This window comes from Mastigoproctus giganteus, chromosome 10 (assembly GCF_048544385.1).
Source record: "Mastigoproctus giganteus isolate SK-2022 chromosome 10, ASM4854438v1, whole genome shotgun sequence".
In the NCBI taxonomy this organism is placed as follows: Eukaryota; Metazoa; Arthropoda; class Arachnida; order Uropygi; family Thelyphonidae; genus Mastigoproctus; species Mastigoproctus giganteus.
In genome coordinates, this window is record NC_143584.1 from 20507957 (window position 1) to 20525896 (window position 17940).

A 17940-nucleotide genomic window follows, 5' to 3' on the forward strand; every position below is an offset into this window, starting at 1 on the left:
TAAAGAAACCACGTCTCTTTGTAATTAAAAAAAAAATTTAATGCAATATACTTTGTTGCAGTTTTGTTTGCAGGAAACAAAACTGCATCATGCAGTGAATCAAAAATATATTCTCAGATAACAGATTGTGATGCACTGTTTTGAACTATGATAATAGAAATATAATATCTCAATTAAGAAATGCTTGATTAAAATCTGTTTGTACCTTATATATTACAAGGGACACTCAAAGTTATCTACCTCAGTGATAAAGAAATGACTGGTGTTTCTTTATTACTGAGGGGTTTTTTTTTTTTTTTTATTCCCTTTAATATATATCTTCTTGAGTCCTATACATCCTCCATTTTGAGGGCAAAGGGAGACTACTGGGTGGGGGGGGGCGAGGTTTCGTCTCTGAAAAAAAGACATTTGCAGATTCCTTGAGAACCACCATCACATGAAATTAGTGCCCACACAGGTTTTTCCTCCAGGTTTCTAAAGAGACAGTAATCGCTGAGGACCAGTCCAGACCTGGTCCCCAGTGATTAACTCTTGGGATCTGCACTCTCTCAGAGCAGAAATTGCTTTATGGGGCTTGTGTACTGGAGAATTTTCATGAAGAAGCAAGATTTTAATGGTCCGTTTTTAGTATTGGAGGGCAGCAGCATAAGTATTTCCAATGATTGCTTTCTTATGTGGTAATGTAGTCTGTCTTAAGAATCCTTTTCATGTCCCAAAAAAAAAATGTTGGTCAGCCAGAATGTTCCCATTGTGAATTTGTGTGGTAGTGACCCATGGTGCTTCCATTGTATGAACTCCTGTTTTGTTTCTGGATCCCAGTGATGAATCTATGTGCCATCACTAGTTATAATTCTTGAAAGAAACCCTTGTGGATCTGTATCATGCGTGTGTAAACGTCCATAAAAAGTTTGAGACCTACACTGTTTCTGAAGATATGTGAGCATTGTACACTACTCTGTACAGTGGCACCCATAAAGAATTGACCTTTGATCTGCATAACCAGCTCTTGTCTTCCATTTTTGGTACCTTTCTGGAGGAGTTGCCAATTTCACTAGTCATCCCAAGTGGTGGTTATCCTCTGATTCTTGACCCCATTTAAACTACTTAGACCAAAATATTATCTGATTCAGAAGGGGGGGCACACCATATATGGCTTTCATGTGTTATTGAATAACTTGTCCATTCCCTTATCTTGTCTAAAATTTTGTGATGGCTCAATGTTCCAGTTTGATGATATACATATTTTCCTTTGAGTTGGCTACTTTAAATTCCTTTTGTTCTTCCATGTGTCATTGTATTGAGCTGGGCCTGTACAATAAGGTAGACATTTATGCAGTTATGAGAGGACTACAGTTTTTTTTTTATGTATCAAGTATATTTATAGTCAAGATAGTAGATAACTTATTGAATGCCCCCCTTGTATATATTAAATGTGTATCAGTATTAAGATATTTTTGTTAATAAAACAAATATTTTGAATTTGAATAGTGCCTGTATTATTTATTCAAGTGCTAATTTTGAATATTTGTATATATTATTCTGAGTATTAATTTTAATAATATAATACTTCAGTAATGCAAGATTTTTATATCATTTAATTTCTTCATATCATCATCATTGCTCTGCAAAGAGCAGGTCCAGGGATACTCAACAGTCACCTCTCCACATTTCCCTGTCCTCAGTCTCTTAAATCCCTTGACTCTGTCAGTTAATCATTTTAATGAAAATACAATGGTTAATTGTTTTTAGCAGTCATATGGGCTCTAAACAACAGTCAGTCCAAAAAAATTTATGTAATGCACTTACCACTTGGTCAGGCAAGGATCTCTCTCTCTCTCTCTCTCTCTCTCTCTCTCACACACACACACACACACACACTCTCTCTCTCTCTCTCTCTCTCTCTCTCTCTCTCTCTCTCTCTCTCTCTCTCTCTCTCTCTCTCTCTCTCTCTCTCTCTCTCTCTCTCTCTCTCACACACACACTTGTTCCACTCCCCCATGACACAGATGTTGTAACTTCTGGTACATGCCTTTTCTTCAAGTGTTTTCACAGTTATTCTTCTGAATTAGTTAGTATCTGTAATTCCACTTCTTTCTTCCATACTAGGCCCATTCTGTCGTATTTCCATGAATTGATGAAATACATAAGTATATCCAACACTCATTTACAGCTAATTAAACTCCATACTTGTCAAACTGACTTCTTTTCCTGATTTATCCCTTGTACTTCTGTTCTTTGGAACAGCTTTTCTTCTTACATAATTCTTAAAAATTGCAGTCTACAAAAATTTAAATCTGCAATCTCAACCCATATTGTTGAGTTGTGGGGGGGGGGGGTTGTACATTTGCAATGTTGTGATTTTCCTCAAATTTGAGGAGATGGGTGTAGTCTTTTATTTGAGCTTACATAGTTTCTTAGTAAGCTGTAACACTAATACACTTAGATAGTAACACATTGATCATAGAATCATATACTGTCTAAATTATCTTCAGTAATTACAACAGAATAGACATGCATGTCATTTCTAATTCTAAATAGTTAGGAAAAATTCTGTGTTGATGAATTGTTTTATTTCTGCTAAAAAACCTGATGGAAATACTGTTGCATCCAGTTACTCTCACAAGTCTAACAAGAACATCAGCAGGTCTTATTTTTGAACATATACAGTATAATAAATGTGTTAGAGATGCTTTTTACACTCTGTAAAGTTGACATTTTTACCATAGGAATTCATTAAATTGTATCCCACATTGCCAAAGCTTGTCCTAGTCTTAAAGCAGTTCCTCTTGCAACGAGATTTAAATGAAGTCTTCACAGGTGGCATTAGTTCTTATAGCCTTATTCTTCTGACAGTGAGCTTTCTTCAGGTAAGGATATTTACTGAAAATATATCAGTTGTTCACAAAATTGTAAAAGTATTTATTTGCTTATCTATTTAACAAATTGCAGTTATGTGACATAAAAATAATTGAATATAAAACTTGAATAAAATTAACAATATATTTGAAGCACCGAAAATTGTTACATCCATGAAGAATTTATTTTGCATGTTTGTGTTTCACTGATTATATTTAATATAGAAAAGGCTGTGTGAGAAAGTTGAGCAATTTTGTCCATGTGTGTGTTTTTTAGCACAATAGATCTTAAACTGCACTGAATGTGGTAGCAATATTTACCTTCCAACAGTTACATCCCTGTTTGTAATGCAGTTGTGTGGCATATGACGATAACCAAATTTCCTTTTAATTTTTTGAAATTCTGCTTGCAGTGTACCAATGCGTGCCTTTTTATTTTTTTTGGGTGAAATTTTTTTAAATTTAAAATCTTGGGGTTTTTTTTTTTTTTTTTACATTTTCATTGATTTTCTCATTTGCTCTGTTATACCTAGACTACTACACAGATATACCGTACAAATTTTGGTAACTATGCAAACATTCTTAATTGCTCAGATAGTCAAAAAATGCAATCCTTAGAACAGACATAAATGAAAAGGGCAACTTAGCTTTTATGACCACTCACATTAGAATAGTGGCTAGTTTATGACCTTGTCCTTTCTGGGATGGAGGTTATACAATAATGCATTGGTGTTCTGCTTGTCACATTACCCTATTCACAGATAGTCTTGTATTCACTAAACCGGTGTTTCTCGACCTTTTCATTGTTGCGGCACACTTTGAATGATTCTAAAATTTTGTGCATACTACAATTGCCATTATACTCCTACATTTTAATCAGTGAGATGGTCGGGTTTGATGGGGGGTACAGTTTTTTAATACCAGGATTTATTGTGTGTATAGGCTTACTCTCATCAGCTCCCCTTCTACCGACTTTAGTCTCTCTCTTTTTGTTTAATCTCATTTAAAGCGGAAAACCCTGTTTCGCACATGTAGGAAGAGTAAAATGCCAATAAAATTCTAATTGCCTTTTTTGAAATTCATGAATATTCATTTTGATTCAAAATTTGCTAATATTAGTGTTGTTAAAGTGAATTTCCAGCGACTAGTCACTATGGATATCAGCCAATTCTTCTTCTTCTTGCAGGTTAAGCTCTAACATCAGAACGTTTCTTGTTGCAAGTGGGTCTCTTACCCACAAATATTTTTTTGTCTCTAACAGGCTCTAATATTTCACTTATTACATTAATTATTTTTGTATGATTCGTTTTGGCAGTCAAGGGAAACATTTCTAAACTTTTTTCGTTTACCTATTCTTTCCATATACTCAACTTTTCTTTAAAGGCAGTAAATTTTCCTATGGGCCTTGCATACTGATATTTAATTTATTAAGCTGCTAGAAAAGCTAATTTACAGCACCAAATTTCATCACTTAAATAATCACAATTTTTGTGGTCTAGTTTTGATATAATTGACTGTTTAACCGCTTGATCAAGTGCAAGTTTTAAATCGGGTAAGACTGTCTTCACTACTAAAACTTCTCTGTGTATAAAACAGTGTTTGTAATGATACAGTCGATTCTGGTTATTTGGGACACATCAGGACTAGTGCATTTTGGCCCGATTAAGTGGCTGCCCCAATTATCCAAAGTTTCACGTAAATAGTTAAAAATACAATGGACCCCTGCTTTCCAGTTGGTTCACTGTACAATCAAATCACGTTACAATGGAGTCACCATAGTAAAGTACCGTTCACTATACAATGTGTAGTAAGTGCCGGTCATTGTGATCACGTTTGTGAACTGAATTTTAATTCTATTAAACAGCGATTGTAATTAGAGAAAATAGGAGGAATATTATCCACAGGCTATAAAAGTAAAGATATATTAAGCATAAATTTACCCTTTATTACCTTACCAATTAAAAAATTAAATGATACGTGATAATCGGAATAATTAATACGTACTGTAATATGTACATACTATCTAAACTAGTTGACATTTCTGTTCACTGACATTTATGGGTGGGGGTTAAAATTTAAAACAGTAAAAAGATAAGCAATCAATAACAAAAAACTCGACACACACAATATGCGGAAGTGGGAACGGAGTAATGAGTTACAAAGCTTTAAAAATAGGAATGAAGAGAAGATTCTGAAAATTATTTTTTTTATATGATTGATGAGTCCATGGAAGTGTAAACACAATTCACCATAATAGCCCACAGAATTCCAGCTGTCAGTATTATCGCAAATTCAATAAGATCGAGTTTACTATCCGTTTATGATAGATTGCACTAACAGAAAAGCCCAATAAACAGGCGACTGCTAATTGTTTTTATTGTTTTATGGTTGTGACCTCCAGAAATCCGACCGAACTACGTGGTACGGTCAGAGACAATCGTAGGGTAATCTCCAGTGCTGCAGTCTCCTGCCCTGATTAAACGGCATTTTGTCCCAATTAAGCGAAGTAAACCCTGGCTATTTTCTCGATTGGGTTCTGGTTTTTTAAGATTTGTCCCAAATAAATGGCTGCCCCGATTAACAGATGGCCCAAATAACCGGAATCCACTGTATTTGAATTGTGTTGTTTTACTAAGGTTACAAATCCTTTTAATGCTCCTGTCATCCTGGGAGCACCGTCGTTACAAATGCCAACACACGACTTACATAATACACCACACTTTTGTAAATAATTATTCATTACTTTGAAAATATCATGTTCAGTTGTTCTTTCAGTGAGTTTGTCACAAAAGAAAAAAAAAAAAGATTAATAATTGTGTTGTTTTCGATAAACCTGACAAATGCTATTAATTGGGCTTTCCCGCTAATATCTGTAGAATTTATGTGTGTATACTAATATGTGTATCTACTTTCAGTCAGTCAGTTGCCCAAAATTAATATTTTGAACAAATTGTCCCTCAATATCATCGAACATTTCTTTTATACCCCTGCTAATTGTGCTGTTTGAAAGTGCTACTGTCATTATTTTTTTCCAGCTTCCTCTCCCAAAATACTTTTCACGAGTACCTGTTGCTGGTAAAATCGGACTTTCTGCAATCAGATGAGATTTATTTTCTCTTTTTTTTTTCCACCAGTTTGGCTGCTAAATAGCTGGCTTTTTTTTTTGTACTTTGTCAGATATTTTAGACATACTATAAAATTCTGTACTTTGTTTTGAGTAGAGGCCTGCAGTCTTTTAAAATATTCTATAGTTTTGGACGATGAATTCTCGTGTTTTGTAGAAAAATGATGCTGCAATTGTTTCTTTCTCGGCTCCATTGGTTCTTTCAACAGTTACATACCACACAAAGGTTAAGGACAATCTTGGGTACCAGTATAAGAAAATCTCATCACCATATTTACAACGTTTTCTTCTTTTTTGATGTTGATGTTGCTCATTTTTGTTTTTGTCATTTTTTCCAAGCTCGTTATCAATTTGCCTCTTCTGATTTCCTTTCGCTAAAAATTTATACATCGCTAATAATTTCTAAAAAAAAATTAAAATTACTTCTAGAATGTACTTAACAGTTAATTGAAAATAACTGTTCTATACAAATTAACTGGATATGAATATTAATTTGAGAGATATAAAAACACAAAAAGTACTTTAAAAACACACAGGAAATTTCTTACTGTGTTGCTTACAAGTTGCACTTATACAACTGCAGGGCACCTAGGAAAGTCTTTCAAATGATAAGAATAAAGATGAACAGATCCAGTACTAGGAATCAAAAGATGAACAGATCTAGTACTAGAAATCAAAACGTGACGTCACATTGACCGATGGAAGGGGCTGGGATCAGTGCAGCGTAAATAAACAGATTTTTTAATTTGAATTAATTTTTTATTATAAAACTTGGATTTATTCTTTCTTTCTTTTTTTTTTTTTTTTTTTTTTGCATTTTCCACTGCACACCTGAAGTATACTTGCGGCACACTAATGTGCTGCATGCACACAGGTTGAGAACCGCTGCACTAAACAATAAATTTATTTCGGGATTTCTAAGAACTTTGTATGCAGTTCACTTTACTGCCATTTTAAAGTAAAATCGGTTAGAAAAGAACCCTTCCTATGGAAATATGTCTACTAACAAAAGAAAGTGTCCCTCGATTCCTCAAAAAAATCGAAATTGTTCTTGAGTTAGAACGTGGTGCAAAAAATGTTGAAGTGTGTAAAAAGTCTCTAATTACAATCGCTGTTTAATAGAATTAAAATTCAGTTCACAAACGTGATCACAATGACAGGCACTTGCTACACATCCTATAGTGAACGGTACTTTACTATGGTGACTCCATCGTAACATGATTTGATTGTACAGTGAACCAACTGGAAAGCAGGGGTCCATTGTATTTTTAACTATTTACGTGAAACTTTGGATAATTGGGGCAGCCGCTTAATCGGGCCAAAATGCACTAGTCCCAATGTGTCCCAAATAACCGGAATCGACTGTATATATATAATTTGTATTAATATTATATTAAATTGAGTAAGTATAAATGGATGTGAAAGTTACACAAGGTGCCAGTAACTATAAGGATGAGGAAAGTAGAAAAAGAAGAGTATTAGATTAGTGAAAGATGAAAGAATGTTAATATCCTAGAGGTTATGATGAATTGAGTAAATTAAGGGCTGAATTGCCAAGCCAATATAATGTGGGGGAACTGTCAGGTAAAATTAATACAACAAAATATTAATAAAATGAAAATGCTATAGCTGTCATCAGATATGGGGGGTGGAACAATTTTAGTAAAAGGCTAATATATGTAATGCAAAAATGCTTGATCTGATGTCAGCAGAAATAAATATTGATACATGATCAGGGGACTACACCTGACCATGTATCAGGAACTACGTTTCTATACTTGTCCGTAGTAGTAGAAAAAAAGTGAAAGGCCAAAAAAGGAATGAAATGGAATTAGCACTTTTTACTACAGTATGGACAAGGTAGTCCCAATGCAGTATAATATATTTAGGTAAAAATAAGTATTGAGTTGGGATAAAAATGGTTAATATCAATATGCTTAATATAAGCATCGTGTTGGGATAAAAATGGTCAATGACAATATGTTTAATATAAATGTGGAATTTAGTGTAGGATTTATATACTTATATGATCTTTATTAATGTGTATGCTCCAATTGAATTTGCAGATGTATTTTACGTTGAACTCCAGGCTGTGTATGAAAGAATTCAATGCTAAACTAGGGAGGGAAGAAGTTTTCATGGGTCTATTTGGGAAACACACCATCCACAAAGAAAAAAAACACTACTCTGTGTGCTACTCTGACCATTGCGGTCATAGAGTAGCACATAGAGTAGTGTTTTTTGCTGACACAATTTGCTGAGAAAACTAAGCTGTGAAATGTAGAGTAATTGAAAGATAGACTTGTTCAAACAAAGTACCAGGCAGAGTTGGCCTGAAGACTGCAGGAACGGGAAAACAGTGACAAGATTGAAGATGGACTTGCATAAACGAAGCAATCTTGGGTGCAGCACACGTAACCTTATGTGAGACCTCAAGGCTGAGGAATGGTATGATGACGAGTGCCAAATAGCAATAGAATTGAAGAGAAAAGCCAGGGTGAAATGTTTGCAGCAGAAAAGCAGAGTGTGTAGTGAACACTACAAGGAAAAAACGGATTGCCACAGCTGGGATATGTAGAAAGAAAAAGAGAGAAGCTTTGAAGAGGAAGGTCAATGAAATGATGGAACATTACAACAAGAAGGGCACCTCCGTGGGCAGGAGCAGCAGTGCGTAGCACATGCTTCTTGATCAGACCGGGGTTCGAGCCCGTGACTACCAAATACGGAGGATGCGGAAAGGTCAGGAAATGACCACCGCATATCCCAGAGCAATATGGCCTTAGTTGCTAATGCTCTTAAAAACCAAATAACAACAAGAAGGAAAGTAGAAAGTTTCATAAGAAGATTAAAGAAAGCACACAGGAATTCTGATCAAAAGTTACTGCATGTAGAGATAGTGAAGGAAACTTGCTGACTTACTGAGAGAAAGGAGGTTCTGAAACGGTAGAAAGAGTATTTTGAGAGCATCTTGACAGGAGTTAAGGCTTAAACAAAACAACTGTTGTACTATACAGTAGAACCGTGCATTGAAGACCCTAGCTTTGAAGAAATTCGAAAAGTTAAGTGCTTAAAGTAAAGCACCACGAGCTAATGGAATAACTGTACATTTGCTCAAAAACAGTTGAGTGACACTATGGATAAGAATACATAATCTGATACTATTGGTATGGTCTGAGGAAAAAATCGCAGAAGAATGGACACTTTGCAGTCATACAGCCAATTCACAAGAAGGGTGATAAACTGCTTTGCTCTAACTGTAGAGGTATTACATTGTTGAGCATTACTTTCAAGATTTTGTCGGGAGTTATTTATAACATGGCAACATACTCAGAGAAAATCATTGGAGAATATCGGTGTGGTTTCAGACCCAATCACTCAACTGACCAGATTTTCATCTTACATGAAAATGTAAGATGAAACAGACATTTAAAATTAAGAATATACAAAAGTCTCATTAGACCAATTGTGACATACTTTTGTGAAGCTTGGACATTAACGAGTAAAGATGGGTAGTTGTTAAGAATGTTCTTGCATAGAATTTTACGAAAAGTTATTGGGCCTGTACAAGATGTTGATGAACCATGAACTTGACCATCTTATTCAGAGCACAGACATCATCAGATTTGTGAAGAGCTAGAGACTTGCCTGGTTGGGACATGTTATGAGAATGGATGACAGCAGACTAAAATTATACTGAAATGGAAACCGACTGGTAGGAGGGCAAGAAGGAGACTGCATAAAAGATGGATGGATGATCTAGAAGAGGACTTAAAGATCGTGAGAATAAGAAGTTGGAGAAGTTTGACTTCTGAGAGGTTGGTGGAACATTGTTGAGAAGACTAAAACCTATCCTGGGTTATAATGCCAAAAGAAGAATATACTTTCTGCAAGTTAGGTCAAAATGTGTGTCTACAATTCTGCCCAGACATAATGGGAGGAATTATATGCTGAAAGCCTTGTGGTTTAGCTCAAGACTTGAGGGAATCTGCAAGACTCTGGGGGTATCGGTGTTCCCCCCCCCCATCTATTTACAAATCTATTTTCAAATTTGCACCACCACCTTTGTCAGGAGTGTTGTCAATAAAATGCCTGAATTTGAACTCCTGGTTAGGACAACTAATGTTGATATAATAGGGCTAACAGTAACCTGGTGCCACCAGGAAATTGGTGATGATGAGTTTCCACTATAGTATATATAATATTTAGGGAAGAAAGAAAAGGTGGAGGGTTCATGCTTCCTATCAAATACAGTGAGCATGAAAAGAGCTTTTGCTAAATCTGAAGTTACGTCTGCCAGCATAGAATCTGTGTGGTATATCTAATAGGATTAATATTTATGTATATAATTGAGCTCCTCCTTCGATTTCTCCATGTTAGCAGTTTTACATAATTCATTCATTTAGTGAACTTTGCATCAGTTTGTTCTGTTCAACTTTCTTTTGTAGTTCAATTAATTCATTGCCTTGATTTCTCTTGACATAATTCCTTCTGTTTGGGCAGCAGGCAAGTAACCACTCCCTCTTCCCATCTGTTAGCTTCATTGTCAGTAGCTATTATGAAACCACACTATTTCCTAAACTGGTGAATAATGTTTCTTCATCTGTGTCTGCTATCAGAACCTCAAGCATTCGCTGAAATTATATGGATCTGGTGGTCACTTGGGTCTTCAGACTTTCTCCTGAGGAGATGAGACACTGCTAGTCATCTTTTTCTTTCATTTATTTCTCTCTTTTCATCTGTGATTTTTCCAATTTATCATTGGAAAATGCTCTCCAAAGCACGATATATGATATCAAGTGCTTTGGAGAGCATTTTCTTAGCCTAAACTTTTAGGGCTTCGATCAAAGGTTAGTGTCAGACATTATTTTCAGGCCATTAATCTGTTTCTTAATATACAGTGGTCTCTGAAGTTTTTAAGTTTGGTTTTAATGTTTTTTTTTTTTTTTCCATTGCTAACCATTAAGCTGATTCCTAGGTGGAAGGTCACTATTTGAAGGATTCTTGGATTGAAGAATTATGCTTGTTTGCCATTTGTTTTCAGATATTGAGACTTGCAGATAGCCATGATGTTTGTCCCCACCTCATTCCTCAGTAATACTTTCAAATATTTATTTTTATTAAAAAAAAAAAAAAACTAAATAATTTATGTTGAATGAAGATTAGTGTGTAATGAAAACCAAAATAGTTAGGTGATTGTCCCATTGTATAAGACAATGGTCAGGTCACACCTTGAGTACTGCATACAGGTCTGGGGGCCTCATTTTAGGACGGATGTAGTGCTGGTGAAATGGGTACAGAGAAGGGCAACAAGATTGGTGAAGGGAACAAAAGTATGGTCTTACCAAGAAAGGCTTCAGTTCTACAAATTGCAGTGTATGGAGATTAGGCACCTGTGAGGTGATCTGATTGAGGTGTTTAAGGCCATCAACATTGAGCTTACTCAGTGGATTGAGTAAGCTCAGTGTTGATAGCATTATTCTCTCTTGCACGCATGAGGTGACATAAATTCAAATCGAAGGATGATTCAGGATACATGTGTAGAAATTTGCTATAAGCTTGCTTTCTTGCATCATTTGCCACTACTAATACTAACTGTTGTGCAAGTTAAATCGCCATTAAAAAAGGAGTCATAAGGAGCAGGTGTGAACTTAAGAAATAAGATAAATCAATTATAAAAATTAATCTAGCATCTTAAACATTTAAATATTAATGACATATTTAATAATTGACAATGATAAATATAATAATGAGTTACATGATGAAATGCTGAATGAGTGCTGCCAAATGTTTTTAGTGAACATTGGTAATTGTCAGGCACTTTCCTTAGCAAATACAGGCACTGTATTTGCTAAGGAATGTGTTCTTTTTCCATTGCAGCCTTCATGTGATTAATGCTACTTAATCACATCCATATAAATCAGCTACAAGTTGGGAATAGAACATACATAAAAAGCTTTTCCCTTATTTTTTTATTTATTTTTTTTTTTTCATAGAAATTAGAAAATTAAGTTTCTTTACCATATTGAGAATTTTAATTTTAGTTGCATCCTCTTTAGAATAAGAATTTTTTAGAATCTTTTTTTTTTCCTTCTATTTTCTTTGCTTTTTAGATGCATCCACGGCCAAATGCAACATCCTCAGCTTCATGCCTTGGAACATTATTAATAGAGTTCTTTGAACTCTATGGTAGGCAGTTTAATTATTTCAAAACTGGTATTCGTATAAAAGATGGTGGTGCCTATTTTACAAAAGAAGAATTTCTGAGTAACATGTCTGATGGAAACCGGCCATCTATTCTTTGTATTGAAGATCCCCTTCTTCCAGGTAAAGAAAATATTTAATATATTAAATGTATTAATAAGGAAATAAATGCTCAATTTCTCTGCTTTGGGGGTAGTCATATAGAGCCAAAGGATTTTATTGATTTTATTATTTTATTTTTTTTTTATTTATTTTTTTTTTTTTTTTTGTACTTTTAAAAAATAGTTGTCTTTTGCATGGCCACTTGTTGGCCAGAAGACTGCAACTTGATTGTAACTGTTTTTTTGGCAGCTAATGTACAATGAGCTATGCATTTTGGGGGGCAGCATATAGATTCAATCTTACAGCATGCATACTAGTGATCATGTATTACCTCAGTTAATATTAATGAAACTTGAAATTTTTCAGTTTTTTAACTGTCGAAACCTAATAAGGTATACAAAGAATGAATATTAATATGACAGTATTAATATTTATACTGATGTCTTATTTATATCAGTAAATGTACTTACTAAGTTTCATTGGTTAGATTTAACAGTTGATATTGTCTTAACAAAACATTCTCTTGCTAGTGTAGATACTTCTAATTCCTTGACACTGCCTCATGTACAAGTGTGTGTATGATTGATGCAACAAGTCTTTTGAAGACTGAAGTTTCTCATCTGCATGCTAATGTCCATTTGAGGAGCTGATTTTGGAAAAACAGACAAATTGCAGTGTGTGATATTGCATCAGAGGTCACATAAATGTTGGAAGTATGGAACTATTTAGGAACACTTTATGTGCACCTGGTGGTTCTCAGAGATTCTGGCACTCAGCCAGAAGGCAATGCTTGTTGCCATTTCTGCCAGATGTTTGAACTGGAGAAAAATGCATTTCTGCAGAAAATAGTAGTTTGTGATGAGGCATGGACACACTATCTCAATTCAGAATCAGAGGTCCAGATGGAATTATGTCACATGGGATCCCTACCACCCAAAAAAAATTCATGACAGCCTTCAATTAGAAAAATCATGGTGTTTGGAATTGAGACGAGTTGATTCTTGTTAATTTCTACAAACTTGTGCACACCTAATGCTCAGCATTACAGTTAACTCATATTTGAACGGTGTGCAGACAGGAATTCACAAAAAAAAAAGCCTGGAAAGCTGGTAAAGGGAAATCATTCTACTCAGGAGCAATCTCAGGATGAGTAAAACTATGAATTGAGAGGGAATGGTGGATATGGAGAGGTGAAAAGGGGGCCTAGGGATACTGAGATATATGGTTGTTGAGTTGTGTGCTTGTTCTGCAAGACTCCTTATAGAATGAGTAGATTTTTTCTGAACTTTTGAACTGTTTTCATATGAAATTTCCATCTTGATAATTGGAACTTCTATCATTTTCATTTTTTATGTGAATGAACTCTTTCAGAGAGAGAATTGTAACTTTACTATCTGTATATAGTTAAACTCTGCATTAAATATATTTATTAGCTTCTGAAATATATTGTTTGCATCGTATCTTCATCAAATTTGCTGTTAATTTAACAGTGAAACAAACATTTTTATATTAAAAATGCTTGTTTCGTTGTTAAACTTTACTTATGAATGTTTAAACATTATTGCGTGAAACATTTGCTTCCGCATTTCCATATGTAATACTGTGATATACATTCTACCATTAGGGGTAGTAGAGAATAGAGTTTAATACAGAAAAGTTTTGGGGTAAGAATTAGTATTTTTTCATTAAGGAAAGGGAAAAATTGTGCAAAATTATTTCATTATATTTTTATATCTGCAACTGATGTTAATGTATGCAGAAACAAATATATTTCTCAGCTTAGACATCTATATCTTCCAGTATTGTCAGGTATTCATCATTTGTTGATGAATTTTGAATACATTCACAATAAATATCTGTTCCTTTTCTTCATCAGACAACATTTGAAGTAGGCCAGAGATAATTCTCTTAAAAATCATTTTAATGGGAAGTTAGTTATCATGCATTTATAGAATTCACAGGCAGGAGGATGTTAATATTTTAAACAAAAAATAAACTGTCAAAATAGATTAGAACAAAGTGCAAAGAACAGTGTCCTTTAAAAAGTGTTTTAACAAAAAAAAAAAAAAAAAAACTACTTAATGCCTTCCTTTAGTTTCTTAATTTATCCAAGCTGGGATGCTTGAAGTAATAAGCATGTTTTATTGAAATGCAAATGTAGCATTTGAAATGGCCACCAAGTGTGTTAAAACATAAGGTTTCTTTTTAGTATATATACATTTATATGCTTTGTATCTATATGGATTGTATGCTAGATCCTGTAAATAATACATATCAAAATATAGTCACTTTATTTCTTAGAGGTTTTCTTTGTATATTAAGAAAAAGAGCACTACACTTTAGAAAGATCTATGAAATAGATCTTTCTAAAGACTTGGCCATACCAAGAAATTTCTATTTTTTTAAAAAAATTATACTTAAATATCTGAGTGATATGGAAATTTTTATAGTGCCAAACAAAGGGGTTCAAACATTTTATATTTTTGATATTAAAAGAAAACTGTATCAAATGACATCCTTTTGCTTGGTTACCTAATTCTATGATTGAACTTAAAACATGCAAATTTTATTTGAGCAGTGCAGTTGAAGGAGTAGGAGTTGTTTAGTTAGAAATTTCAATCATCCCTGGAGATGCTTGGTACAAACAAAAAATAAATAAATATGGTAATGTTCTAAAAAAGGACTCTTGATTTCTTATTTTAACTGGCAGAGGTGGGACACCTAACAGGTCCTTTTTTTTTTTTTTTTTTTTTTGTTCTGATTGAACAGTTGTAATATTTCATATTTTTTTAATGGATTGCAGTACTTATTGCGTGTACCTTTTTGAGTTTTAAAAATATATTCAAATTTCTAAAACACTGTTTTAGACCTCATTTTCAAAAAAAAATGGGGAGGAAATACTAATTTTGCTAAAATTACAAAAAAAAATTAAAACTACATATGTTGCTTTTTTTGAGCCATTTTGAGAGAATACTGGTTTAAAATTATCTTTGTCTGAAAACAATAACCTATCTTTCAAAAACAAACAAACAACAGTAGATGTTTATTGGCTATTGGGATGAAAGACAAGTAAACTGAAACTTTAAACAAACAACATCGGCACTTAAGTGGTACCATGCCATTATTCGTGCAAAATCCAATTACAGGCATACCTCGGTTAACGTTACCTCTGATAACGAAGCCTCGATATAACGAAGTCCGCAATTTCAAGCCCCATTTAACATAAAAAAATATTCCAATTTAAGGCCAAAGCCCGACAATCATCCGATTGGTGACTGACGGCGACTCGTTACGTATTCCCGAGTGCTCCCGAGCTGTGGGCATGTCTGTTATAACAGTTTTGCGTGTCAATCGCGTAATTTAGTTGTTGTTTACATGATTGACATTGTTTTAGTGTGGCGCATTGCAATAATCGACGTAGGTTCTTTATAGCATTACATAACGTAGATTTTGTAAATTTTAATAGAAATATTTTTGTTTTAGTTAATTAAAATGTCAGAATCAAAGAAAAGAAAAGCAATTTCTTTGGAAACTAAACTAAATATCGTACGACGTGTTAAAAGCGGCGAAAGAAAATCCGATGTGGCACATTCTTTAGGATTAGCGCAATCAACTTTAACAACCATACTAAGTCAATCAGAAAAAATAAAACAGTCTGCTCAGAATTGTACAGATGTTACAGCAGCAAAATTAACTCGCTTAAGGAATCCAATTTTAGAAAAAAATGGAGAAAATGTTAAGTTTGTGGATAGATGATATGTCACAACGTCATATGCCTTTAAGTCAAATGGTGATTCAAGAAAAAGCATTACATATTTTTGTTTAATCACCTGAAATCTAAACAAACTGAAGAAATTACGGAAACCTTTGGGGCTTCTCGTGGTTGGTTCGAGAAATTTAAAAAACGGGCCAGGATTCATAGTGTAAAATTAACAGGAGATTTAAAAAGGTGCTTAAATGACATTGAAAACGTTTTAAATTTTTTTAGTGAAAATGATCCCGATTTAGGAAGAAGTGTTATAGTTAAGCGATCAGTGTTAAATGCAATAACTCCGTATAGGCAATTGTTAAATGAAAGAGAAAAAAAGCATAAACAATCAACTTTAACCTCATATTTTAAAATGTGATTTCACTTTGTATGTAAGTTGACTGTTTATTTAATAAAACTTTTCTTTATTCGAAAAAAAGCTTTTCATTTTCTTTACGTAGGAACGTATCCCTATTCTGGCCATAGTATTTTTACCTCTGAAAACGAAGTTTCGCTTAACGAAGTAATTTCGTGGAACGCATCCTATTCGTTAATCGAGGTATGCCTGTAGTTGCAAAAACGGTGGTGGGGCACCTGACATGTCTTGCCTCCAGTTTTTATAATTAAAACCATAAGAAGAATCACTTCAGAAACTATTGCAGTAAAAGTTTTGACTATATTTAGGATGGTATAAAAAAAAAAATTCAGAATTTTAATTCATTAACTGTTAATGCAAAAATGTCATTTTTGAGGGGCACCTGTGAGGTGCCCCACCCCCACTGCTGTGTTAAGGAAAATAGATGACTTTGTTAATGGAAATTTCTAATCCATTTCATAGTAGAGGCTTCAAAGGTTCACACTTCTAAATTTAGACCAGTAACTTTCGTCAAAGCGGAGAGGTCATTCTCAGCTTTTAAAATGATATTGGATAATAAACACCACAGACTTGCAGTGGACCACATTGAAAAATATATTGCTTTACAATAACAAAGGTTATTTCATATGTGATCTGTAAAGTGCTCCTTATTCTAAAACTCTTCATTAAACAGTTCTGTTATTTTTAAGTACTGACTATATAAAGAAATAGTGAAAAATTGGTAATAAATGTAAAAATGTTATTGCATATAATAGCATTTTGGTGCATATTATCCAATGTCTAGTGATCACTAACATAAATTGAAATGCAAAGTAGTAGTATTCATATTTATATAAAGGCTTAAAATACACCACAAGTTAACCTATGAAAAATTTTGCTTTGTTTACAGTTGATTAGCTGATACTGCCTCTACATAGAGACAAATAATAAAAATAACATTGTTTTATTATCATCTAAACTCCTTATAACTTGACATGGTTCTTTTAAACGATGAATATATAAAAAGTCAGAAAAGTAATGTTTCTGTTTTATCTTGCTAACCAACAGTCATAATGGGCTGTAAATCGGGGAATTTTAGGCCATAGTCCCACCAGCAGCCTGCAGATTTTCCATCTAGTGGAAAAGCTTATGTCCTCTGAAAATTTACTTTGTGTGTGTGTAGATGTGATTTTTCAATTCCAAGCAGGGGAAATGTAATGTAATGAGACATTTCCAAACAAATAACCATAGGGGAAATGTGCAGCACATAGAAAGAAATGAATAAATAGATGTCACATTTCATAGTGTTGATGTTGTAGTAATGTGCTGAATTGTGTAATCTTGCAAATACCTTTTCTCTCTTTTTTTTTTTTTTTTTTTTTTCTTTCAGGAATATGTTTCCCAATAGTAAGAAAATATGGTTGTAAAAGAGCAAAAACAAGTTTTACTAGTGAAATTGTACAGGTGGAAAAAGAAGAGATAGTGATGGCTCTGAAAACTGTACTGTTTTTAGTTGCTATGGGCCAACCAGGCTAGCCGGGTGGGTAAAGTGCCT

General features: G+C 33.9%; 1 protein-coding gene across 1 annotated transcript in view; it reads left to right on the plus strand.

The window, feature by feature from the left end:
• LOC150078834 (terminal nucleotidyltransferase 4B-like) overlaps positions 1–17940 on the plus strand; it is a 151030-nt gene that overhangs the window by 111459 nt on the left and 21631 nt on the right. Inside the window, exons 6-7 of the mRNA XM_090382415.1 lie at positions 2727–2867; positions 12090–12303. Coding sequence (XP_090238541.1) covers positions 2727–2867; positions 12090–12303 — 355 coding nt within the window. The remainder of the gene's footprint in view (positions 1–2726; positions 2868–12089; positions 12304–17940) is intronic.